The sequence below is a fragment of the Melanerpes formicivorus genome, unplaced genomic scaffold, assembly GCF_026170545.1.
Source record: "Melanerpes formicivorus ecotype bairdi unplaced genomic scaffold, bMelFor1.0.p_v2 SCAF_7, whole genome shotgun sequence".
NCBI classification, from domain to species: domain Eukaryota; kingdom Metazoa; phylum Chordata; class Aves; order Piciformes; family Picidae; genus Melanerpes; species Melanerpes formicivorus.
Window position 1 is genome coordinate 1,108,934 of NW_027142359.1, and position 25,091 is coordinate 1,134,024.

The 25,091-nt window shown below is 47.7% G+C and overlaps 1 protein-coding gene across 1 annotated transcript; it reads right to left on the reverse strand.

Annotated features, from left to right (window-relative positions):
• Positions 1-820: 820 nt before the first annotated feature.
• ORC1 (origin recognition complex subunit 1) lies at positions 821-25,091 on the reverse strand. Its single transcript, XM_068140491.1, has 17 exons — positions 25,023-25,091; positions 24,123-24,227; positions 23,623-23,750; positions 21,329-21,498; positions 20,543-20,918; positions 19,661-19,955; positions 17,457-17,561; positions 16,021-16,222; positions 14,918-15,024; positions 13,240-13,341; positions 10,890-11,061; positions 10,220-10,327; positions 8,789-8,938; positions 7,512-7,631; positions 5,216-5,382; positions 2,812-2,899; positions 821-1,148 (listed from the first exon to the last, which is right to left on the reverse strand). Exons 2-17 carry the CDS (start codon positions 24,209-24,211, stop codon positions 954-956), a joined length of 2,574 nt encoding a protein of 857 aa, XP_067996592.1. The 5' UTR covers positions 24,212-24,227; positions 25,023-25,091; the 3' UTR covers positions 821-953.

Sequence of the window (25,091 nt, forward strand, 5' to 3'; positions counted from 1 at the left end):
AGGTCCGAGCTGTCACCGCCGCGCGGCTAACGCACTGCGGCCAACGACCGATATGAGGCAGCTTCTTTGATCACAGCACAGGAGGCTCCACTCAACATGGGGAGGAATTTAATCAGTGCAAGGGTGACGGAGCACTGGAACAGGCTGCCCAGAGAGGATGTGGAGTCTCCTTCTCTGGAGACTTTCCAGACCTATCTGGATGCATTCCTGTGTGTCCTGTGCTGGATTCTGTGATCCTGCTCGGACAGGGGGGTTGGACTCGATGATGTCCGGAGGTCCCTTCCGACCCCTCAGAGCTTGTGATCAATCCTTGGTATCAGTCACTCCTTGAGCCACAAGAGCACATTGCTGTCCCATGCAGAACTTGCTGTCTACCAGCACTTCAAGGTCCCCATGGAGCTGCTCTCCAGCAGGGCAGCCCCGAATCTGTCCTGGTGCCTGTTGTTATTTCTCCCCAGATGCAGAACCCTGCATTTGTCCTTACTGAATTTCATGAGGTTTGCCTTCACCCAGCTCTCAGCCTGTCCAGATCTCTTTGGACAGCAGCAGAGCCTGAGGGATGCCAGCTACCCCCACCAGTTTTGTATCATCAGGAACTTGCTGAGGGTACTCTCAATCCCATCATCCAGGTCGTTGATAAAGATACTGAACAAAACGGCCCAGTACTGATCCCTGGGGAACACCACTGGCCCCAGGCCTCGAAGTTGACTCCATACGACTGATGACAACCCTCTGAACTTTGTTGTTGAGCCAGTTTTCAATCCACCTCACAGACCAACCCCATCTATGTCACTGAAAGGGGACCCCATTACCAAAGTGCTTAAATTCAATTCTTTAATGGAAGTATTGGGGTGGGGGGGGGAATACATTTGCTCTTTCCATTTTATCATCAACAATAAAAATAGACAATATTAAAAATATTCATACATCCTACAAAAATAAAAGCTGTGGCTTCACTCGTCCTTGAGCGCGTAGGTGACGTCGTCCTGGCTGATGTTGAGCCTCACCCGCACCTGCAGGTACTTACTGCTGGGCTCCACCAGCAAGATCCTGCAGGCACCAAGTCTGGAACAGACTGCCATGATCTCCGAGATTGTGGGGCTCTGCATGCCCTCCACCCTGCACAGCACCACGTGCTGCCGGTACACCTGCCACGAAGCACACAGCATGGTCAGCCCTCTGCTCTGCACTCCTCCCACCCTGCACAGCACCACGTGCTGCCCATTGACCTGCCACAAAGCACACAGCATGGTCACCCCCTGCTCCCCACACCTTCCACCCTGCACAGCACCACGCGCTGCCGGTACACCTGCCACGAAGCACACAGCATGGTCAGCCCCCTGCTCTGCACTCCTCCCACCCTGCACAGCACCACGTGCTGCCCATAGACCTGCCATGAAACACACAGCATGGTCACCCCCTGCTCTGCATGCCTCCCACCCTGCACAGCACCACGTGCTGCCCATAGACCTGCCACAAAGCACACAGCATGGTCACCCCCTGCTCCCCACACCTTCCACCCTGCACAGCACCACGTGCTGCCCATAGACCTGCCACACAAGTCACAGGCCCTGCTCACCCTCTGCTGCAGTCCCCTAGGCTGAGGTTAAGGAGCAGCTTCTTTCCCTCCACACCTCTGGGAGGGGAGAAACTAGCTCCCGGCTGCTCATGGAACTCACACCCCCTGCTGCTCCCACACAAGCTGGTAGGACTTGGGAATTAGCTATTCCAGGCTACAGTCTCCTCCTTTATATAGCCCCAAAACAAAACAATTAGCCTCTTATCTTGTCTGCAATTTTAGAACTAGATGATTTTACCTGTTACTACACCTCTTCTCCCCAGACTATGTGGACTAAAGCTCATCCAGAGGATTAAGAGCTGATATACAACTAGTTACCTATCAACCCATCCAGAAGTGGCACTTGGGCCCAGTGATAAGTGACCACGAGTCACACTGACTACAGACATGCAGCATTACAGCCTGCAAAGGCCACAAATCACATGGCCTGGTAAATCTGTGAGAAGAACCACTTGGGGTCTCCTGCTTTTCTGTTTAGGAAAAGCAGAAGAAAACCCTTTCAGTGCTAGAGGAGAACTAAGGGGAAGTGTAACATGATTGTAACTGAGAATTCTTTGGCATTCCAGAACAGACTGCCCAGTTATCTGTGCAACCAACTGATGCAGGTGTTCAGGAGTCAGTAATGGAAAATCCAGGCAGAACTCTTACTTACAGACCTGGAGAATTAGTGAAACCTGGCATGTTATAAAAAATGTTTACAGCTGTATGTTTTAAGGATTAGCATTTAGCTTCCATAGTGTGACTGGTGGTGCACAGTCTCCTCAGCTCTGATGGTGCCAGGTGTGTTACAGGTCTGCTAAAAACTTGAAGCTCCTAGTGACATACCTGCCTCTGCTGAGAGCGCCACTGAATCACTTCCCAGTTTTCCTCCTTCAATCACCTGCCTGATATTTTCAGGTTCTCTTTTCCCTGTTAGACAGCATGGCAGGTGGAGGCATGCAGTGTTGTCAGATGCAGGCCAAATCCAATGATCCAGATCACTGATGCCAGCCCGGGAGCAGGTCTTGCCAGTTTTCAGTCCCATTGCATAACAGGTGGGAGCATTCGGTTTGGCTCTGCACCTGACCTGGGCAGCCATGTCCCAATTCACTTTGCCATCAATACTGCCTCCATCAAATCTTACCAATGAAAACCCCAAGTAGTGAAATATTTACACTTTTGTCTGATCATTTTGACAGTGCCCCCTTCTTTCTAAGAAGAAAAAAGAAAAGGAGCCCCAAACATGACCATACCTGTTGTACTGTTGCCTCCTCAACTCCTGCCCTGCGAAACTCTGCCAAAATGGCTTTCAAAAAGAGCTGTTCATGCAAAGAGGCATTCCTGAGTATCAAAACAAAACACACACAAAACCATCAGCCTGCAAGTTTGGAATTCATGATAGACCAGGGAGAAGGCTGCAACAGGAATTCCTTGGTAGCCACATACTCAGTTCCAGGGTATTTTCCTGCCTGACAAGGAGCAGTTTGTGTTAACCAGCCATGCAACTCTGGCATCACAATCCCCTCATTTCTCTTCCCCTCACCTCTCTCTGTCTCTGACTACATTTCATCCTACACATCACACATGTTTTGCAGTATGCTTATATTTAAGCTAAGACTGAGGTTTTTGGGCCTAAGCAGCACTGTGAAAACAATCCCTATATACCCAACAAAATACTGTATTATCATCCCTTAGTGTCCCCTTCCCTGCTGGAACAGCTGCTCTTTCTTCTGACTAGAAACTGGTACATCACTTTACCAGGTACAGCTTGTGTAGAACACTGAAGGGCAAATTCCTCATATGTTTCCCTCAGGAAACCTTTTGGAAGTCCTACCAGAATCTATGGTAAAGAAAAAAGAAATCAGCCCAAATGGGAGATTCTTGCATTATGCTCAGACTTCTCTGCCTGCATCTGAGAGAGCAAATACAGTGGCATAAGGCAAGCAGCTGTCTAGAGGGGAACACCTCACCCTTGAGGACCCACTGCCCACACTATGTTTATCTGAGTGGTTTTTCCTTCAATTCAGCTCAAACTCACAGAATCACAGAATTAACCAGGTTGGAGAAGACCTTTGAGATCATCAAGTCCAATCTGTCTTCCAACACCATCTAATCAACTAAACCATGGCACTAAGTGCCTAATCCAGTCTCTTTTTAAACACTTCCAAAGATGGTGACTCCATCATCTCCCTGGGCAGTCCATTTCAAGGGCCAATCTCTCTTTCTGGGAAGAATTTCTTTACATCCAGCCCAAACCTCCCCTGATGCAGCTTGAGACTGTCCTCTCCTTCTGTCACTGGTTGCCTGGGAGAAGAGACAAACCCCCACCTGACTACAACCTCCCTTCAGGTAGCTGTAGAGAACAATAAGGTCTCCCTTGAGCCTCCTCTTCTCCAGGCTAAACACCCCCAGCTCCCTCAGCCTTTCCTCATAGGAATGTGCTTCAGGATGCTGACTAACCAGCACTGTTTGCAGTTGTGGGCTCCTGAGTATCTTCCAGATTTAGTTCCAACTAGAAGGAATGCCAATCTGTACTTGGAAACTGCTGTTCAGTGAAGTCAACATGCACTAATCAGAGACAATCAGGACATTTCAAAAGCACCCTCTTGATCTCAGCTAACGCAGTAACATGGAAACATCCTGCATAAACTTCATATATGAAGTGATTTCTATGCCTTTGTTTCCTCTTTAACTCCTGTTTTGTTCCTCTCTCTCCTAACTGTTCCCCAAGGCAGAATGCACCAGCCTGGATGTGTTTAAAGGTCATTTAAATGGAGGGATATGGTTTAGTGGTGAACTTGGGGGTTCTAATGGACAAGCAGCTGAATAGGAGCTAGCAGTCTGCCCAGGTGGCCAAGAAAGCCAATGGCATCCTGGCTGGGATTAGAAATGCTGTGTCCAGCAGGAGCAGGGAGGTCCCCTTGTACTCAGCTCTGGGGAGGCCACACCTTGAGTGTTGTGTCCATTTTTGGGCACCTCAATCCAAGAGAGAGGTGGGGGTGCTGCAGCCAGTGGAGAGGAGGGCAAGGAAGCTGGGGAAAGGCCTGGAGAATAAAGATGAAGAGAGGCTGAAGGAGCTGGGGATGGTTAGTTTGAAAAAGAGGAGGCTGAGGGGAGACCTCATGGCTCTCTACAACTACCTGAAAGGACATTGTAGAGAGGTTGGTGCTGGTCTCTTCTCACAGGACATTAGTGATAGAACAAGGGAGAATGGTCTCAAGCTGTGACTGGCTAGGTTTAGACTGGACATTAGGAAGAATTTCTTCCCAGCAAGAGTGGTCAGGCATTGGAATGTGCTGCCCAAGGAGGTGGTGGAGTCACCACATCTGGATGTGTCTAAAGGTGGTTTGGGTGTGGTGCTTGGGGCTATGGTTTAGTGGTGAACCTTGTAGAGTAGGGTTCTGAGTTGGACTTAGTGATCCTGAGGTTCTTTTCCAACCTGAATGTTTCTGTGAATGTTAGTGTAGTAGGGTTAATGGTTGGACTTGCTGATCCCAAGCCTTTTCCAACCTGAATTACTGTGATTCTGTGGATGCTCCAAAGGGTGCTGGGGACAGACTGAAGGGGGTTGAAAAAAAACAAAAACACCACAAACCAATAGAACAACCCAGTGAAAACCATACAAAAAGTAAGGAAAATCCTCAGAGATGCTTTTACCTGATTGCTTTTATATATGGTGATGAAAACATTTCATCTATGGCTTCTGTCACGTGGGCCATCCTGACTATCTCAGGGGTTCTCTTTTGGCTAGCAAACTCACAGATCTCAGTGGCCCTCCTGCAGATATCGAGGCAGCGCCTTGCATCACCAGAGAGTGCTGCGACCTGGAAGGAGGAACCCGTGAGAGGTTTGTAGCAACATTTCCTACAATTTGAGGAAAAAGTTAGCAAGAAACACTAGAGTAAAAACCCCAACAACCCACCCACAAACCAGGCCAGCAATGCTACTGTAAATTGTGCTGCTGGAATCCCAGATTGTAAGGAGTGATCTTATGGACCAAAAGCAACAGGAGCAACCCTCCTGCACTCCTCATCTGGCCAGCTCAAGTTCAATACTGCCTTTTTTTTTCCCTGTAATCACAGAAGTCAGGTTAAAACACTAAAAATCCAGGAAATCCAGCTTGAGCAGTTCAGTTCAGCACCACATTTCTTCACAAATGTCATCAATAAAGACCCTACTACAGTGCAGGTTCGGGCAGAGGGGAATCAAAAAATCAAAATCAAAAGGAAGAGAGTGCAAAAAACTGCTCAGATTTTCCATACTCAGTAATGTATTAAGAGTACACCCAGTGGCTCACAGAGTAAAATCTGGGATAATGCATTTACATTTACAAGTGTCTGAAACATTTAGATGTCTGGGATTTCTGAAACTAGTTCTTCAACTCCCAGCTGGGCTTTACAGCTTTCCTAACGCTATGAACCTCCCCAGACAGTACTGGCCTTGCTTGCCCAGGATATGCTGCTAGCATCTGAAAGCCCTGCAGTCCAGCTGCAGCCAAGAATGAGAAACCCTTGAGAAAACGCAATTGAGAGCTATTTTTCTGAAGAAAAACAATCACACCAGAAAACCCTGCAGACCACTCAGTGTGCAAAGCCATCACTGTAATTCTTACAAAGAGGTAGCTCCACCATAACTGAACAAATGTTTGTATTTACTTCTGACACATTAGGGAGTGATCTTTTTTACTCCTGTAGAAAAAGTTCAGGCATGCACTGGATGACAGACATGCTAATATAATTTTAATAGGGCTCTGGGCAGCCTGATCTAGTTGGGGATGTCCCTGCTTCCTGTAGGAAGATTGGATTGGATGACCTTTGGAAGTCCCTTCCACCCCAGACCATTCTCTGATTCTATGGTAACTGCTACCATAAGATAGTAAATCACACATACATCTTAATTGGAGAAGCTGCTGATGTCTAATGCATTGTTTTTTTATACAACAGTATTAAAACTGGCAACAAAACAGGTGCTATCCACTATGCCAAGGCTTCAAACACCCTTAGGAAGAAAATGAGGATGGCTGTTTTCCTTGCTACTGCCATACTGCCTGTTGGCTCCTTCCAAGAGCATCTACTGACTCATGTGGTGTCAAACACTGCAGGAAGCTGAAACCTCATTGATGTGGTGCCTTCAGCTCTCAAAGTCCTGCTGCCTTCTCAAAGCAGGTGGAAAAATCAAGGCTACTGCTTTGCAATGTTATTGTGACAACACCCTCCATGTCTTACACAGAGCTTGTATGAAGCATCAAAAGAAGCATAGCCAGCATGTCGAGGGAGGTGGTGCTCCCCCTCTACTCTGCTCTGCTCACTTGGAGAACTGTGTCCAGCTCTGGAGGCCATATTACAGGAAGGATCTGGACCTGCCAGAATGTGTCCAGAGAAGGGCCATGAGGATGACAGAGGGCTGGAGCTCCTCTGCGATAAGGACAGACTGAGGGAGTTGGGACTGTTCAGTTTGGAGAAGGCTCCAAGGAGACCTTATTGTGGCCTTCCAGTATCTGAAGGGGGCCTACAAGAAAGCTGGAGAGGGACTTTTTAGGGTGTCAGGGAGTGATAGAACTGGGGGGAATGGAAAAAAAACTATAAATGTGTAGATTCAGATTGGATGTGAGGAAAAAGTTCTTCCCCATGAGGGTGGTGAGACACTGGAACAGGTTGCCCAGGGAGGTGGTGGAAGCCTCATCCCTGGAGGTTTTTCAGGCCAGGCTGGATGTGGCTGTGAGAAACCTGATGTAGTGTTAGGTGTCCCTGCCCATGGCAGTGGGGTTTGAACTAGATGATCCTTGAGGTCCCTTCCAGCCCTGACAATTCTATGATGCAGTACTGGCTCTTCACTTGTCCCCAATACAAACCATGGAACCACAGAGCCAAGTCCGCCCACTTACAAGTTCTGCCCTTCTGCCCCACACTCTAACCAGCAGGACACAAAGGACTCAGCCCTGGGCTGTGCTCACCTTTCTGGAAACCAGCTGAATTGCATCCTCTTCAAATGCCTTCGTGCTGCTCAGCCTGGATGAAACGATTTGCTGTAACTGTTTGTAGGTGTAGGGCTGAAAGGACATTCTGGTGAGGCCCTGCAGGAAAGAACACAATAGGGGTAGCACTTGAAAACTCTCAGCTGCTCAAGCACAGCCTGCATAGGTTAAATTTTATTTTCTGATAGGAGCAACCTCTCTTTCACATTCTTGCCTTGCAAGAGAGGTGCTTTAATCAACTTTTTCCACTTCGTATTTGTGAAATGAACATGCAAATCCACAGCACTGTGACCAAGTCCCCACTGTAAGGGCTGAGGAGCAAGTGCTGCAGCTATGAGCATTCAAAGTCCTTGTCCAAAGCTCATTAAAAAGATAATAATATCAGAGACACCCAACATGAAGCTCTTTTGATTACAACTCTTCAGACTGTTTGCCAACAGAGTAACAGAAGAATCTGTGAAGGAATATTCATCTCCTTTAGCAAACCTGCACACGTCTGCAGTCCTTTAATGGCTGCATGTTAGCATGCCAAGAATTACACATCCTCCTCTGGCTGAAGCTACTAAGAAGTGCTTCCAGATGAGGACAATCCATGTGAGAGATGAGACAGTGCCTTCCATATTCTACAGAAGGCTTGAGTTCTACAGTTTGAATGCAGAATTCTCTCTTGTGACTATGTGGATTCAGCTGACCTGCAGGCTTAGTGAGTGGGAGAAAGCAACTGACACACTGTGGAACTATTTTTGAGCCACAGAAGGAGGCAGAACACTGGGTTTGAACATCACTTTTCAGAGCAGTGATGAAGAGATGAGCTAGGAAAATCTATTTAACACAGAAACAGCCAACTTCCTGTCCAAAGGTCCAAAGCAATCTACCAGCTGGAGATGGCAAACAGGGAGAAAGAAGTAGGTGCCAGGTAACTGCCTGGAATGAAAGGGAAAAGAGGAAGGGAAACCTGAAGAGAATTCTGAATTCTAGAGTAAACAGTTTCACCATGAAGCATGGCATTTGATTAACTAGATCTTAGTATGTTTACCTGCATTCCTAATTGATTGCTACCACACTGTACTTGCACAGCATAGCATCTGAATAAGCAAGCTGGCTTTGCTAAAGATTGAAGTGTTCCTTATCAGCCCTCAAGCACTGTTTAATCTCTGATGGAACCAGCCCTACCTTTCTCCTGATTACTTTTGACTGCACACAGTATTTAATCTGTTTTCATTTTACACCATAGCAACAAAGCTGCTGGGACATACCAGCCTGCTGGCTACTCTGTTCATCATTATTCTCTCTGGCAAGTCCATGGTGTTGGCAATGGCCAAGATGATTAACTTGGAGTGCTTTTGAGTGGGCCAGTCAAATAAATTGTACATCACATTCTGCTTCCGGGTCCAGAGGAGATCGAGCTGCAGAGACAGAGAGAGAAAGGTCAGGCTGAAGAACAGCCTTGTCACTTACAGTACCTGATAGGGACTGAGAGCTGGCTCTGCCACAGAAGACCTCCTGTGTGATTCTGAGCAAGCTGCCTCTGCTGTGTTTCCTTTACCCATTTCCTGAATTAGGGCTCTCATATAGAATCATAGAATTGTTAGGGTTGGAAGGGACCCCAAGGATCATCTAGTTCCAACCCCTCTGCCAGGGGAAGGAACACCTCACACTACATCAGGTTGCTCAGAGCCACATCCAGTCTGGCTTTAAAAACCTCCAGGGGTGAGGCTTTCACCACCTCCCTGGGCAACCTGTGCCAGTGTCTCATGTGGAAAAGCAGAGCCTTATTAGCTGATTAACTGTATTCCATCACAGCAGTGATTAAACAGCTGGAGCTCTTAAATGCTACTGTGAAGAATTCATACAACATTAAACAGGGAGCTGGGGGTGTTCAGCCTGGAGGAGACTTAGAGAGGACCTTATCACTCTCTACAACTACCTAATAGGAAGTTGTAGTCAGGTGGGGGTCAGGCTCTTCTCCCAGGCAAGCTGGAACAGGACAAGAGGGCATAGCCTGAAGCTGTGCCAGGGGAGGTTTAGGTTGGATATTAGGAAACACTTCCTGACAGAAAGGCTGATTAGGCACTGGGATGGACTGCCCAGGGAGGTGGTGGAGTTGCCATCACTGGAGGTCTTTAAGAAAAGCTTGGATGTGGCCACTTGGTGGCCTGGTTTACCTGCTGTGGTGGTGTTAGGTCATAGGCTAGGCTTGATGATCTCAGAGGTCTTTTCCAGCCTCAGTAATTTTGTGATTCTGTAAACAGGACTAAAAGACCCTCCATGAGAGAGCCTAGGTTATCTTACAGCAAAAAGTGGGTGTATATTTGTTTATTACTAAACATAGCACAGGCAAGATGTTTCAAAACTTATTATGACCTATTTCACTGAGTTCTCTCACTGGAAAAGTAGCAGCTGCCAGACAAAAGAAGGTGAATTCTATGGTATTTTGGACTTGACACAACACCTCGTTCAGTGACTTAGACCAAACCAAACCGTTACCCCAGTGTGAAACCCAAGGCAGTAAGGGAACAAAATTCCTGCCCACTTAGTTTCCTCTTAGCTCCATTGGAGAACTGAACTTATTTGTGTGTCTTCTAAGTTTATTCCTTTTAGATCACGTGATATACTCTAAGAGTGTGTAATTTCCATACTCCAGAAAAGCTCTTTTCTTATGATACTTCTAGAATTCTTTGTCTCACCTCATCCACTATCAGCACCGTGGTCTTCCTCTTTGGTCCTGGTGTAGAGAAGAGTTTTGCCAACAGCACTGCAGCATGGGCTGCTGTCACCTTCTGGCCTGTCAGAAACTGGATGAGGATTAAACAGTGTTGCAGGTTAGGTCACACCAAAATCCTGGAAATGGGAAGTTAACTTCTGGTTGATTTTAATTTTTCCCTACCAGGCTACACTAAGCATCTGGATTTTCCTATGGGGGGAGGGGAGCAAAACATCAAAAAAGTAGTTCATAAAGCACTGAGGTCTACCAGAAACTGTCCAGAAAGGAGCTGTGCTGAATGCTTAGTCAGTTGTTGAAAGTCAAGCTGTAAAGCAAACTGGAGGCTGTATTTGAGAATGGTATTTGTCCTCCAGAATCCATTGCAAACTCACCTGCCATTTTCTTTCTTAAACATGCCAGAGGATGAACACAAGCTACCATCTACACTTCTTTCATGTTTCCAATTCAGACAGTTAGGACTGTCTGAATCAGTCACACAAAGCAGTGGGATCCCAGAGGACCCTGATTCTATAGCCCTGGACATCCAATTCATCAGAGCGCGGAGCGCCTCAGATGCTGATGTATTGAGGACCTGATGGCAAAGCACCAGATCTCTTATTTCAAACCAGAGCCCCTGAAGAGGCTTTGCTTACCTCTAGTATCTGCACATAAGCTTGATGAGGGTCAGTCAGCTTCATGCCATTGATCTCCAGAGACTGGAATGCTGGGAGCTCATCATTCTCCGCGGCGTGATGCAGGCAGCGAACCACCTCATGAACAGTGGCGGTTTTACCTGTGCCAGGCACCCCAGAGATGTACATGCACCTGCAACAGGAGAGCACCTGTGTGGTGGGTTGAAATTTCCCCCCCAACTTTAAATTTGCCAGACCAGTTTAGTTGGAAGTGATTTATTTGCATTTTACTACTTTTCTGCTCAAGAACTGTGAAAAATTTTTAAAGGCATAGCCTAAAACTACCACAATCTGTCAGCAGCCTGAGGATTAATGGCCTGGAACTCCTGGCCTCCAAGACCGGCCTGGAACACTGCTCTGCCACTTCAGGTAATTCCCTTGACCCCAGAATCCCAGAATCACAGAATCACCAAGGTTGGAAGAGACCTCAAAGATCATCGAGTCCAACCTGTCACCACAGACCTCGTGATTAGACCATGGCACCAAGTGCCACATCCAATCCCCTCTTGAACACCTCCAGGGATGGTGACTCCACCACCTCCCTGGGCAGCACATTCCAATGGTGAATGACTCTCTCAGTGAAGAACTTTCTCTTCACCTCAAGCCTAAACTTCCCCTGGCACAGCTTGAGACTGTGTCCTCTTGTTCTGGTGCTGGTTGCTTGAAAGAAGAGACAAATCCCCTCCTGGCTACAACCAACCTTCTGGTAGTTGGAGAGAGCAATGAGGTCACCCCTGAGCCTCCTCTCCTCCAGGCTAAACAACCCCAGCTCCCTCAGCCTCTCCTCATAGGGCTTGTGTTCAAGACCTCTCCCCAGCCTCGTTGCCCTTCTCTGGACACCTTCCAGCGTCTCAACATCCTTCTTAAACTGAGGGGCCCAGAACTGGATGCAGGACTCAAGGTGTGGCCTAACCAGTGCAGAGTACAGGGGCACAATGACCTCCCTGCTCCTGCTGGCCACACTGTTCCTAATGCAGGCCAGGATGCCATTGGCCTTCTTGGCCACCTGGGCGCACTTGCTTACTTTATTTGCAAACTGGGATAAGTAACACATCAGAGTTATTTTACTATTGCAGAGGCAATTGACAACAGAAAATACTTTAGAGATGTCCTTTACCTCTTTTAAATAGTGCTTCCCAGACACCTAAGACTGACTAGAGACATGTTGGTGTTGAATTAGGAGCTATTAAATAAGAAAAAAGAAGCCCACATTACTTCTATGTACAACCCTTCTTAAGGAGGAAATCAATTAGGAACTTGAATTCAGCCTCCTGATGGCAGCTTCTGAAATAAAAGCAGGGTTGACTGCCTGACTGCTGTTCTGCCATGGGTAGATGTGACCTTGGTTACAGGATCAGAAGATGTTGGAAGTGAACTCAGGAGATGCTCGAGTCCAACCCCCCTGCCAGAGAAAGACTATAGAATCCAGCACAGCTCACACAGGAACACATCCAGATGAGTCTTGAAAGTCTCCAGAGGAGACTCCACAACCTCTCTGGGGAGCCTGTTTCAGTGCTCTGTGACCCCCACAGTGAGGAAATTTCTCCTTATGTTGAGGTGGAACCTCCTGTGTTGTAGTTTATATCCATTGCCCCTTATCCTATCACAGGGCATAGTGAGCAGAGCCTGTCCCTTCCTTCTTGACACCCAGCCCTCAGATACTTGTAAACATTGATTAGATCCCCACCTCAGTCTTCTCTTCTCCAGACTAAACAGCCCAAGGTCTCTCAGCCTCTTCTCACCAGGCAGTGCTCCAGTCCCTTCAACATCCTTGTAGGCCTCCATTGGACTCTCTCAAGCAGATCCCTGTCCCTCTTGAACTGGGGAGCCCAGAACTGGATGTAATATTCCAGGTGAGGTCTCACCAGGGCACAGTATAGGGGAAAGAGAACCTCCCTGGATCTGCTGGACACACTCCTCTTAATGCATCCCAGGATCCCCTTGACCTTCTTGGTCACAAGGACACATTGCTGTCCTGTGCAGAACTTGTTGTCCACCAGCACTCCCAGGTCGTACTCCACAGGGCTGCCCTCCAGCAGATCACCTCCTGACCTGTACTGGTGCAGTTTATTCTTCCTTCCTAGCTGCAGGACTCTGACTCTGCACTTATCCTTGTTGAACCTCATTAGATTCCTCTCTGCCCAGCTCTCAGTCTGTCCAGGTCTCGCTGAAAAGCTACAGAGCCTTCAGGCATCTCAGCCAAGCCTCCCAGTTTGGTACCATCAGCAAACTTGCTGAGCAGACTTTGTCTGTCTGTCCCCTCATCAATGTCATTGTTGAAGATGCTGAACATTCTCACCAACACACTTACCCTCCTGTTCCATCGATAAGTTTGCTTTCCACAAAGTTGTAGATATCCTGGAATTCTTCCTCACGGCAAGGCAGAGACTCTGGGATGGCAGAAACATGCAGCCTTTGGAGTAAAAAGAGAGAAAAGACATTGAAATAGGAGCTCCAAGGACCCCACTAACAGGAAACTCAACACCTAGAGCCCAGGTTTGAAAGCTGCAATCAGTCTTTTTTCCACCGTTAAGATTTACAACCATTCCCATAAAGCTTTTTCACCCCCAGCAGGAGACAAGTCTGGTACCATGACAATGTGAAGTTAGTAAGAGAGGATCTTTGTTTTTCTGCTGTTGCACACAACACAGATACAAAATTCTGCGGAACTTGCATGGCCTGGTTGCCATAGCTTGACATTGTAGAAGCAGAGAATAGAATAGAATAGAATGGAATAGAATGGAATAGAATGGAATAGAATGGAATAGAATGGAATGGAATGGAATGGAATGGAATGGAATGGAATAGAATGGAATAGAATGGAATAGAATGGAATAGAATGGAATAGAATGGAATAGAATGGAATAGAATGGAATAGAATGGAATAGAATGGAATAGAATGGAATAGAATGGAATAGAATGGAATAGAATGGAATAGAATAGAATAGAATAGAATAGAATAGAATAGAATAGAATAGACCAAACCAAGTTGGAAGAGACCTTTGAGATCATCGAGTCCAACCTATCATCCAACACCATCTAATCAACTAAACCATGGCACCAAACACCCCATCCAGTCTCCTCCTAAACACCTCCAGTGATGGTGACTCCACCACCTCCCCAGGCAGCCCATTCCAATGGGCAATCCCTCTCTCTATGAAGAATTTCTTCCTAACATCCAGCCTAAACCTCCCCTGGTGCAGCTTGAGACTGTGTCCTCTTGTTCTGGTGCTAGTGGCATTTGGACATCCCCTGCTGTAGATTCACAGTTGTTCTTCTGCTCTCAGAGCACCACACACTTGTACCAAACTCTGCCAGGTTACACCCAGCCCAGGAGGGGATGGACTGAAAAGAACCTAGCCCCCAGCTGGACAAACAAACCTGACCCAGGTGGGCAGAAAGACTTGGTCCCCACTCCCAGTGGGAGGGGTCCCCAGGTCAAAGTCTATTCCACTCCCCCTTCCTGTCCACCAAACCTATTTAAGAGGAAACATTTCCTGGCTCTCTTGCCCCTGCCCTAGCCTGCCCAAGATGCTGTTCCCTGCTGTTGCAGTAACCACGTGGTAGGGCCTGTTCCATGCTGCTCCAGACTCCTAAGGACTGCATTTAAGGAGAATCCACTTGGGTTCCAGAGAATCCTTTGCCAGCTGTGCCTGGTTTTGTATTTGTCTTTATTTACCCTTTTCCCTTATACCTGTGTAACCTTCCTCTCACTCAAATGCTTTTTATATTTTGTTAAACTTCCCTTTTGACTTCCACATCGATTCTAGAGAGTTCCACCTCTCTTTTCTCCTGCCTAATGTGCTTTCCCCTACTGGGAAAGAAAGGAGAGGGGAGGCCAGCTAAATCTGTTCCATTTTGGGTTTAAGCTTAACCCACAACACTAACGTATTCAGCATGGTCAAGATGGCATTTTCCTGTGTCAGCACAGCTTGCTGCTCTGCACACCTGGCACAGGAAGATGACTTCTTCCCCTGCACACACATTACCTTAGCCTGGCTTCCTCCAGAATGCTGCCTGGTTTCTGTGCCACGTGGCTGCGCCTGGGGATTTCAGGAGTTGCATTTCGAGGTGTCTTGGGTGTTCCTGGCAAGGACTGCAAAGGAAAGATACAACCTCAGACAGATTTTCTACAGACAGCCCTTTCCACTGGGGACTGACTGTCCACAAGTTTCCCAAACTCAGCTTATGCACAAAGACTGCCTGGGGATGCCAGAGTACAGATGAAGGGAGAAAGAGTCTTGACAGAGGGTATCATCAAAAAAGCCTTGCTCTCTGCTCTTACTGAAGGGAAAAAAGAAAGTGGAAAGGAGGTGGTGGCAGACAGTTACCCCTTTGAACTGTCTGAGGGGTTTTGAAATTATCAATGGTTTTCAGAAGTGCTATGCCACAAAGTGATCTGATCTGGTTCCTAGGAAAGAGCAAGCAGCTAGAAATGGATCTAATTTCATTGTCTAAACCACAAAAGCCACACAGCACCTTCTTTGTTGTCCTTACAAGTTCTAGCCACACCAGGTTTTGCATGCTAGGCATTTCATAAGCATAGTAAAGCTTAGCCACTGACAGCATGCACCTGCTTATGGTGCTGTATGCTGGTAACCTATCTCCACCAGCAGCCAGGACACTACAAGACACAGCTGGCCACTCTTGGCCATGGGAGCTGTAGTGCATCCCTTCTGCATTGGTAACCACCTGCACAATGCAAAGCTTTCAAGATCCAGGACAGCTCTGCTGCCAAGCACAAAGCTGGGCTTATGGCTTTCTTCTACTACCTATCACCCTGCACTCAAAGACCACACAGAAACATAACTAAAATGTCTCAGTGCACAGCCTACAATACAAGTAAAAATGGGGGCCAGCAATAGCTTCATAAGTTTGGCTCCAGCCCAGCCCAACATTTTCCCCATTTCCTGGTCAACATGGTCACAACATTCACAGCACACAGATGCTTCATGCATTTGCATGACTGACACATCACAGATCATTAGAATCAAGGCAGTGTTTCATTAAAAGCTAAGGGGCTCAGATACTTCACTGTGCTACACAGGCACCAAGCATCTAAACAACCCAGATTTTTTTAATGGAACCTTACAGTTTTCTTTGGGGTCTTTGCAGGAGTGTGAACCAAAGATTTCCCTGAAGACAGTGAGGTGCTGGGTGTTCTGCTTGCTTTAGTTTTCTTTGGTGGTGTGCAGTGCACATCCTCCTCCTCTTCCTCACTGCTTGAAGAGTAAGAGCTGTCTGAGCTAGACAGAGGATCCTCTTCTGTGTCCAACTCTAGTGCATTTAATATGCTGCAAGGAACACAAATTACAGTAGTTTAAAAGAACAGATACAACTCCACACACTACAAAGTATCACTTGCACATCTTCAGCTGTTTCTGTAGTTAATTGTAATCAGCCCAACTTATTTTCTGCTTCACCTATTCAGCTGCCATGGCTGTTTCCCAGACTGACTCAAAGACAGGCAACTTTCTGAAGAACACCAGGAGTCAGCTATTTGTTGCTGAATGTCAGAGTTTTCACTCACACAGCAAGGAAGCCATGGCTCTAGAACCATTTGCATTGCAGTGCTAAGCTGGGCAAACTCTCAAAGCTTGAAGCCACCAACAGCACTGTGAAAAAGGTCTCCTTGATAGTCTCATTGATGAGGGGACAGAGTGTCTGCTCAGCAAATTTGCTGGTGATACCAAACAGGGAGGCATGGCTGAGACACCTGAAGGCTGTGCAGCCATTCAGAGAGTTGGCCAGACCGAGAGCTGGGTAGAAAGGAACCTAATGAGGTTCAACAGGGACAAGTACAGAGTCCTGCAGCTGGGAAGGAAGAATAAATTGCACCAGTACAGGCTGGGATATGAGCTGCTAGAGAGCAACTCTGGGGAGAAGGACATGGGACAGCAATGTGCCCTTGTGGCCAAGAAGGCCAAGGGGATCCTGGGATGCATTAAGAGGAGTGTGTCCAGCAGATCCAGGGAGGTCCTCCTCCCCTTCTACTCTGCCCTAGTCAGACCTCACTTGGAATACTGCATCCAGTTAAGGGCTCCCCAGTTCAAGAAGGACAGGGATCTGCTGAAGAGAGTCCAAGGGAGGGCTACAGGGATGACGAAGGGACTGGAGCACTGCCTGATGAGGAAAGGCTGAGAGCCCTGGGGCTGTTTAGTCTGGGGAGGAGAAGACTGAGAGGGGATTTAATAAATGTTTACAAATATCTGAGGGCTGGGTGTCAAGAGGGAGGGGACAGGCTCTGCTCAGTTGCAACCTGTGATAGGACAAGGGGCAGTGAATATAACCTACAGCACAGGAGGTTCCACTTCAATATGAGGAGGAACTTTACAGAGTACTGGAACAGGCTGCCCAGAGAGGTTATGGAGTCTCCTTCTCTGGAGACTTTCAACACCCTTCTGGATGCATTCCTGTGTGACCTGTGCTAGATTCTATGGTCCTGCTCTGGCAGGGGGGTTGGACTCGAGCATCTCCTGAGTTCCCTTCCGTTCCCTACCATCCTGTGACCCTGGCTGCAGCTGGTACCTGATGTGCTCTGCAATGCGGCTGTTCGTTTGCTGTGCACACGCGCGGCGAGAACGCGGCGTCAGAATGAGGCTCTGAGTGTCCAGTTCCTGATGTCCAGTCACACTGTAAAGAAGGAGCACAAAGCCATCTGTGTGTCGCCCTGGCATCACATTTGCAACCATCAAGAGAAGGCTTTCAAACATCAGGCTGTCAATGTATTCTTGTTTAGCTATTCACAGACTGGCTGGGGCATGGATGCTGGCAGCAAAGCTTCCCCTCTCTCGCACCCTCTCTCCAATAGATCATAAAGTCAACAAGGTTGGAAAAGACCTCAGAGATCATCAGGTCCAACCTGTCACCCAACACCTCATGACTACTATACCATGGCTCCAAGAGCCATGTCCAATCCCTTTTTGAACACCTCCAGGGATGGTAACTCCACCACCTCCCTGGGCAGCACATTCCAATGACCAATTACTCTTTCTGCGAAGAACTTTCTCCTCACCTTGAGCCCAAACCTCCCCTGGCACAGCTTGAGACTGTGTCCTCTTGTTCTGGTGCTGGTTCCTTGGGAGAAGAGACTAATCCACACCTGGCTACAGCCTCCCTTCAGGTAGTTGTAGAGAGCAATAAGGGCTCCCCTGAGCCTCCTCTTCTCCAGGTTAAACAATCCCTTAGCCTCTTCTCACAGGGCTGTGCTCGAGGCCTCTCCCCAGCCTCATCACCAAGAAAGCCAAACTAAATCCACCAAAGCACTACAGATCGTTTACTGTGGTTCACTCACAAAGATTTCTACAGCAATGAGCGTTTCTGAAAAGCTTTGTGAAGCAGCTGCAGGAAGGTGCTATGCCTAAAGAGAGACCCCAAGTCCCTCCAAGCCAGAGCTGCTAGGTGACCTGTGACCACCAGTGACTGCATGAGCGTTAGCTCCCAACACAGCTCTGGGCCCTTATCAGCATGATACCATTTTGCTTCCTGATACACCCTCAGCAGGCAACAGCAACCATTTCCCCTTGCCTGATCAGCAGTGACAGGTTTGCAGCTTTCCCTCACTTCTGAGCCCAGATGCATTCACATCAGTGAAAGGCACTGTGCAGTGATGAAGTGCAGCTGCATCAGCAGCCAAACCACTCTGCCAACACAATACTGCCACACTGAAGGGACAGGGGCTCACAAGAGCAGGGGTTTCACTTTGCTTGGATGTGGGAGTCTGTTGTCATTTGTGATTTTGTTGTGGGGGGGTTGTTTTGTTTAAGAAAAAATAACACAATTGTCTTTGGCCATCTCTGTTCTTCTTGGGCACTTCCTCATCCCTACCAATGGACCCCTTGACTGTTACTACAACTTCCCTGTTAGTTCAAAGGACACAGAGGACCTAAGGACTTGTGGACAGCTCTCAGAAATTCTGATAGGTCTCCAAATACCACCAACATGCCTTTATCTTGTCAATGAAAAGAAAATGTGTTTTGATTGGGTTTCCTTTGATATACAGTAAGTGACAAAAATAAGGGTGCAGGTCCACCAAGTGCTGTACCCACAGCTTTCCTCTTTCAAAGAAGGAACACAACTGTTTGACTTCCAGCAACATCTCATACAAGGAAGTCTGAACCCTTCTCCTCCTGCCCCAGCTTAAGATCTTCACACAGCCTTGATAAATGACAAGTGACCACATTTTGAGGTTAGACTTCTTCAGAACAACCAGCATGAAGCACACAATTCTCAGGAGAAGGCTCATGAGGCCAGCTGCACCCCTTTCTATAGCTCCCCTTATCTCAACAGCTCTCAGCAGTATGACAGTGACTGCAGGGACATACTTTCATCCCTGCTGTGAGTACAAACCACAATGATCAATATGGCTTCAATTGCCTTTCATGATTCCATCACCCTGGGCAAGGTGCCATGGGTGAGCCTGCTTTAGCTCGGATTCTATCATCCTACCACTGCCATTTCCGACCTCTTCTCTCAGTTCTTGTAATCATAGACTGCTTGTGTCTATTTTTAAAGTCAGCTTCTCTTACAGTCTCCCTGATCATCTCATTCATCTCCCAGTTACACATTCCCAGAGCTTCACCACAGAGCACTTCTAATTGAGGCTACCCTCCTTCTCCCAGGGATTTCAACAGGCAAAAGGTGCCACACAGACTTCCCCTGCTCTTCTCTCAAGTCTTTCACTGATGTGTTAGAAAACTACATGAAAACAGCATAAAAAAGCCATCAGTTACCAGTTAGAGTCATCTTCCTTATGAGGATCCTTGGCTTGCTCATTGAAGTCTCTGACCTGAGGGTAAGGGGATAATCGTCTGGAATCAGCAAGACACCCCCAGTGATCTGCATCACCACATGCTGACTTTGACTTTGCATTGGTGTAAGGCACTTTTGCTGGGGAGCCTAAAAGGCCAGTGAATTGCACTTTTCTTTTAGTGGCAGATGGTTCTGATGGTGCTACAGCATCACAGTCGTCATCCAGAAGTTCCAAAACTTCACTTCCCAGGAGCCTGCCTTTAGATCCTGTGGGACCTAGGAATCAGGAGCAAAATGAACTTCTGTCAGGTACCAGCCATAGTCTGGTTAACCTTCAGAAGACATGGCACAACTGGCTGTCATTTAAATGAAAGGGGAAGGCTTTACCCTCCAGGAACAAGGAGCTGAATGTGTAAAGGAGCCTCACACTTCCTCTGAGACAAGGACTAAATAGAATACAAACTGATTTTTCCTGCCTCCATCATTTACTTCACTCAGGCTCCAGTCTGAAAATACAGTACATGACACAGGATCAAAAATGTGCTTATCCAGCCAGACCAGTGCAAACATTCTAGTGCACCACAAGCCAGAGGATGAAAGTGAGACACTGAGGTGAAGCTAGGCTGCTTGGCAGCCTTTCAGCCAACAAGCACTTGGATTGAGATTTGCCAGTCTCAAGGTAAGTTGGGTATAAGCAGTACAGCTACTTGAAGTAAGAGTCATGAACAACTGCTGCACCCAAAGGCTTGGGCTAAGCCCACAGCCTGAGTAAGGCAGCACACACTACTGATGCTGAATATTAGCAGTTTGTACTCCCCAGGATGAAGCAGCACAAAGATTCCCAGATCTTTCCATGTACATACTGTTTAACTGCAGCTTCTTCCTTGCTGTTGGAGTCTTGATGCCATTAGCCACTCTCTGTGAATGCCTCTCCTTAGAGAGGGAGGACTTGGAAGCAGAATGCTTTGATTCTATTTCCAGTTCTCCATTTCTTGGTTTTGTGGCACTCTGAGCAACACTCTTCACCTCCTTTTTCGGGGGAGAAACAATGTCTGAAGTAATAAATGAGTCTGAAGAGTTTGGGAGGCCACATCCTTTCTTGTTAGCTTCTTTCAGCTTAGAGAACGTGTCACGGGACAAAGTCTTAAAGCATTTCCCATCCCACGACTGCTTTACGTAGAAAGTTTGTTCCTTGTTTAATGCAGCAGGTATTTCCTCCCCCAGATGTAGAGGTATTACCTGTAAAAGCAGAAAATACCAGAACACACAGCTTAGCATTTGCTGTTCATTTAGCATTCAACTCTTTTTCACTCACAGGTGACTGGAATCCATGCAGTCCCTCACACAGGGCAGCATCTCCAACCAGCTTCATACAAGCACGAGTTTACTGCACTACAAGACTCCCATTCACCTTACTCCTCTGCATGCAAATCTCAAAGCTGGCTGCCAAACAAGCAAATCATTTGGGGATGGAGAAAAGACAGAACACATCAACAGTTTTTAACTATCTACCTCATGTTAATGGCACCGACAAATAAAGTAAACTGGCTATGTGTGAGAGGGAAGAAAGCTGCTGCACCGCTCTACAATGCTGCTCAAGCGGTTTCTGCTTCTTTCTTCCCTCCCATGCAGAGGGTTGCAGTACATACCATGGTGCTATTAATAATGCTCTCCACAGCTATGTCAGTGTCATAGCCAGGAATCTGATCCAGGAACACTTCTTTGGGAGAGACCTCTCTCTTCAGAAGCTTGCGTTTGTTCTGTGGGACCTCTGTAATCCGGGAGAACCACTGCACAACGGCGTGCTTCTGCTGAGCACCTGCAGCAACCACACAGGGCAGTGAGCAGAGGGGGGTGGGGCATGGCAAAGAGTTATTACTGCATCTGAGATGCCACCCTCCCTGCGCCCAGGGGAGAGAGCATCTGGTAGAGACTGCAGTTAGCGTTTTCTGAACTCAGCTGAAACGTCTGAGTTGAGACATAAGGATTCAGGTTACTCCTACAGAGGGTCTCAGCCACCAAGTACACGGATCACCACTTCACAATCACAAATGAAGAGGTTCCATACTGGCACAACGTGATCTAATCAAACCCCACCAAACCAAAAGTGACAAAGGAGGCATGGCAGAGTGCTATTTGTCATGTCAATGCTGTTTCAGACAGAAGCCCAAAACAGTCATGCACCCACGAACCAGAGAATCCTGCTGCTGAAACAGCATGGGGAAAGTCTGCATAAACACTACAAATGAATTGTGGAGAGTCAAAAGAAACGTTTGGAAGACATGACAGACAAATAGTAAGTTACTCTCTACATTTTAAAGGTCTTCATCTCTCAATGAGCATAATGCCACATCCCTTTAACACATTTGTCAGAGATAAGACAAAAAGATCTTGCTTTCAAGGAAGTCTCAGGGGTTTCATTCCAGTATGAAAAGAATATCCAGTTATGTCACAACAAATGTGCATTAGGAAATAAAGCAGCTGGACTGATAGGTATTTCTGTTTAAGAAAGATTTAAAAACCCCTGATTATGATGATGGCCCCAAACAAACACCAAAAGTTGCTCAAAGAAATCAGACAGTTAATGAGTAGTTTTGAATTCAGACTCAAGACTGGTTTTGTGTCACTCCTCTTCCATGCTTTATGCCTCTCCATCTACACCATCTACAGGCAAGGGACAGAAGTGGTAAGCCCTCTTTATTCAGCCTTGCACCTCCCTGCTACACTGTGGCAATGCCAGCAACGAGCAGTATGAGCAATCTGGCAGTGCAGGCCTAGAGCCTGACGTGGTGGTAGGCCATGCTCAGCGAAGTGCAGAAGTAGCTAGCAGTGTAGCAAAACAGTGCTGTGCCTGCAGGATGTAACTAAAGCAGGACACTGGTAGCTATAAACACAGAGAGTTATCTTGGGACAACAGGACATGCATCTGCATCAACAACCTTGGGTGTAGTTAGTAGTTGGACCAATAATCTATAATAGTGCAAAGTGTGGTCGCTCAGAGGGAACCAATGAAGCCATGCCAACAAGGCACTCCGAGTTTATATAAGTTGTAGAAGTTCCCTTGCTATACACTTTCCCTTCTTCTTTGCTTTACTTTACTGTGCTATACTCACTATGCTTGCACTACAATAGTCCTACAATAAAGGAACAATACTCGATCATATTGGTCAGCTGTATTGACTCCAGTCTCTGTCGTCGATACTACACTACCTGACAGCTGATAAGATGCAGCCCCAGGACAGCAGTGCTTATGCTCCATTTGGATTCTCCAGTCTAAATAAAGCACAAGCTCACACTGCCTTCCTCAAGGACCACTCCTTTTAAACTGGGCAACTAAGCAAATAGAGTGGGGCTGTTCAGTCTTGAGAAGACTGAGAGGAGATCTGATTAAGGTCTATCAATATCTGAGGGATGGGTGTCAAGCGGAGAGGGCCAAGCTCTTTTTGGTGGTGTGCAGTAATAAGCCAAGGAACAATGGACACAAACTTGAACATAGAAGGTTACTTCAACCTGAGGAGAAACTTCTTTACAGTGAGGGTGACAGAGCACTGGAGCAGGCTGCCCAGAAAGGTTGGGGAGTCTCCTTCTCTGGAGACTTTCCAACCCCACCTGGATGCATTCCTGTGCAGACTGCCCTGGGTGATCCTGCTTTGGCAGGGGGGTTGGACTGGTTGATCTCTGGAGATCCCTTCCAACCTCTAACATTCTAAGATTCTAAGGATTTCATGTCTCAGCTCTGCATTTATCTATCAAGGCTAGATGAAATCAGTCATCTGCCCTGAGCATTTGGGGAGCATATGAATACAGCGATGACTAAAGCCCAGTTTCCTGAGCAAATGAGTCCGGTGCCATGGAGTTAATGCTAACTATATCAGCACAAAATATCTAATTGCAAAATACTTCAGGATTGCTCAGATAGAAAGCAAATGTTTATTTCTCTTACCATCTTCATACAAATCCAGGAGCTGTGCCACAAAAGGTTCATCTGCGTTCTCCCCTTCTACTAAAATAAAATCACCGAGCTGCACACAGGTTTCCTTTCTGCTTCTTTCTGGTGCAATAAGGATGCCCCTAGGAAGAGACACAGCTGTGCAGTTAACAGGATTGCAGCCTTCACAAACTCCTGTGTCACTAAAGCTGATGGCCTGGCAGCTTTACAAACAGCTACACTCCCTCTTGCACAGCTTACAGCTTAACTCCCCAGTTGAAAGCTTTCATATCTGTGTCAGCTAGGCAGCTAACACTCACTCACAGATTTAGGCAAGGGTCTTTGTTCATGCAATTCCTAACTCAAGAGCTCTGTAATGCTTTTGTTACACACACAAAGCCTCACGACGTGACGCTCAGTATGTGATTCTCACTGCCTGCTGCATTAGTCTGCCAGAAAGGTAAAGCAACCTTCTTTAAGTTTCCCCAAGCAAAGCAGAAATAAACGTTATTTACTTGTATTGCAAAGTCCTCAGTTTCCTGTCAGAGCTCGTGGGTTTTCCATACCAGGAGTGAACAATTTTTCTTTGATGCTGAATGTTCATGATTCCCAAAGGAAAACTACAACGAACAAGCAAACCTTTTAATATTATTATTTAAAAATAGAACAAGCAAAAGAGTCAGGATGGCCAAGCACACAAAAACGCCACCAATCCCCGACGTGTGAGGAACCTGCCATGCACCATTTGTTCACAGAAGCCAACCTAAGCCTCCAGCCGCCGCTGCCCTGCGGGAGGAGAACGGTGTCCAGCAGCGGATGGTTCCTCAGCTCCTCTTTTCACGCCCAGCGCTTGCCTGACACATCGCACAGACATACCATCCCAATGCTACCGGCCACTAAGTCTGTTCACAGAGGCGCTGATCAGCTATTGCCTGCCTACCGCCAGGCCGCGGCGCCCCGCCGCGCTGCCCTGGGGGCCGGCGCAGCCCCTCGTCGCCCGTCGCACAATGGCCGGGGCGCGCTGCCGCCCGCCTCAGGATCTCGTCTCGCTGCTGGCCGCCCAGACCTCATGGCGAGCAGGCGGAGAAAACCACACAAACGTTCCGCTTACGCTCAGTTGTTATAGCTAGTTATAGTGCTCTTCCTTTTTCTCTTCCTAAACACGACCTTTGGCCCAGGAAACAGGCCACGGTGCTGCTCCCCCCCGCGCCTGCCGCAGCCCATCGGCTTAGGCGGAGCTCTGCCTCAGGATGCCCGCTCCACACCACGGGATGCTGCCTGCGGGGCCACGGGGTCGCAAAGAGCCCTGGGCGCAGCCGGATCGGACCCGCAGATAGACCCCGAGGCCCCCGCCGCCCTCCCAGTGCCCTGCGGCGCCTGCCCCACTCTCTGGCCGCGGGCTGAGGCCCACTCACCGCGCTCGGCTCCCCGGTCCCTTCGCGTCACCAGGATGAAATTTCGCGCCAAAGCTGTGCCGGAGCCCC

Excerpts from the sequence above, each read along its gene's own strand:
- ORC1 (XM_068140491.1), bottom strand. The coding sequence starts at position 24,211 with ATGAACATTCAGCATCAAAGAAAAATTGTTCACTCCTGGTATGGAAAA. Across the intron at positions 20,919-21,328 it reads GCATTATTAATAGCACCATG|GTAATACCTCTACATCTGGG; the intron begins GTATGTACTGCA and ends CTGCTTTTACAG. Across the intron at positions 15,025-16,020 it reads CAAAGACCCCAAAGAAAACT|TCCTTGCCAGGAACACCCAA; the intron begins GTAAGGTTCCAT and ends TTTCCTTTGCAG.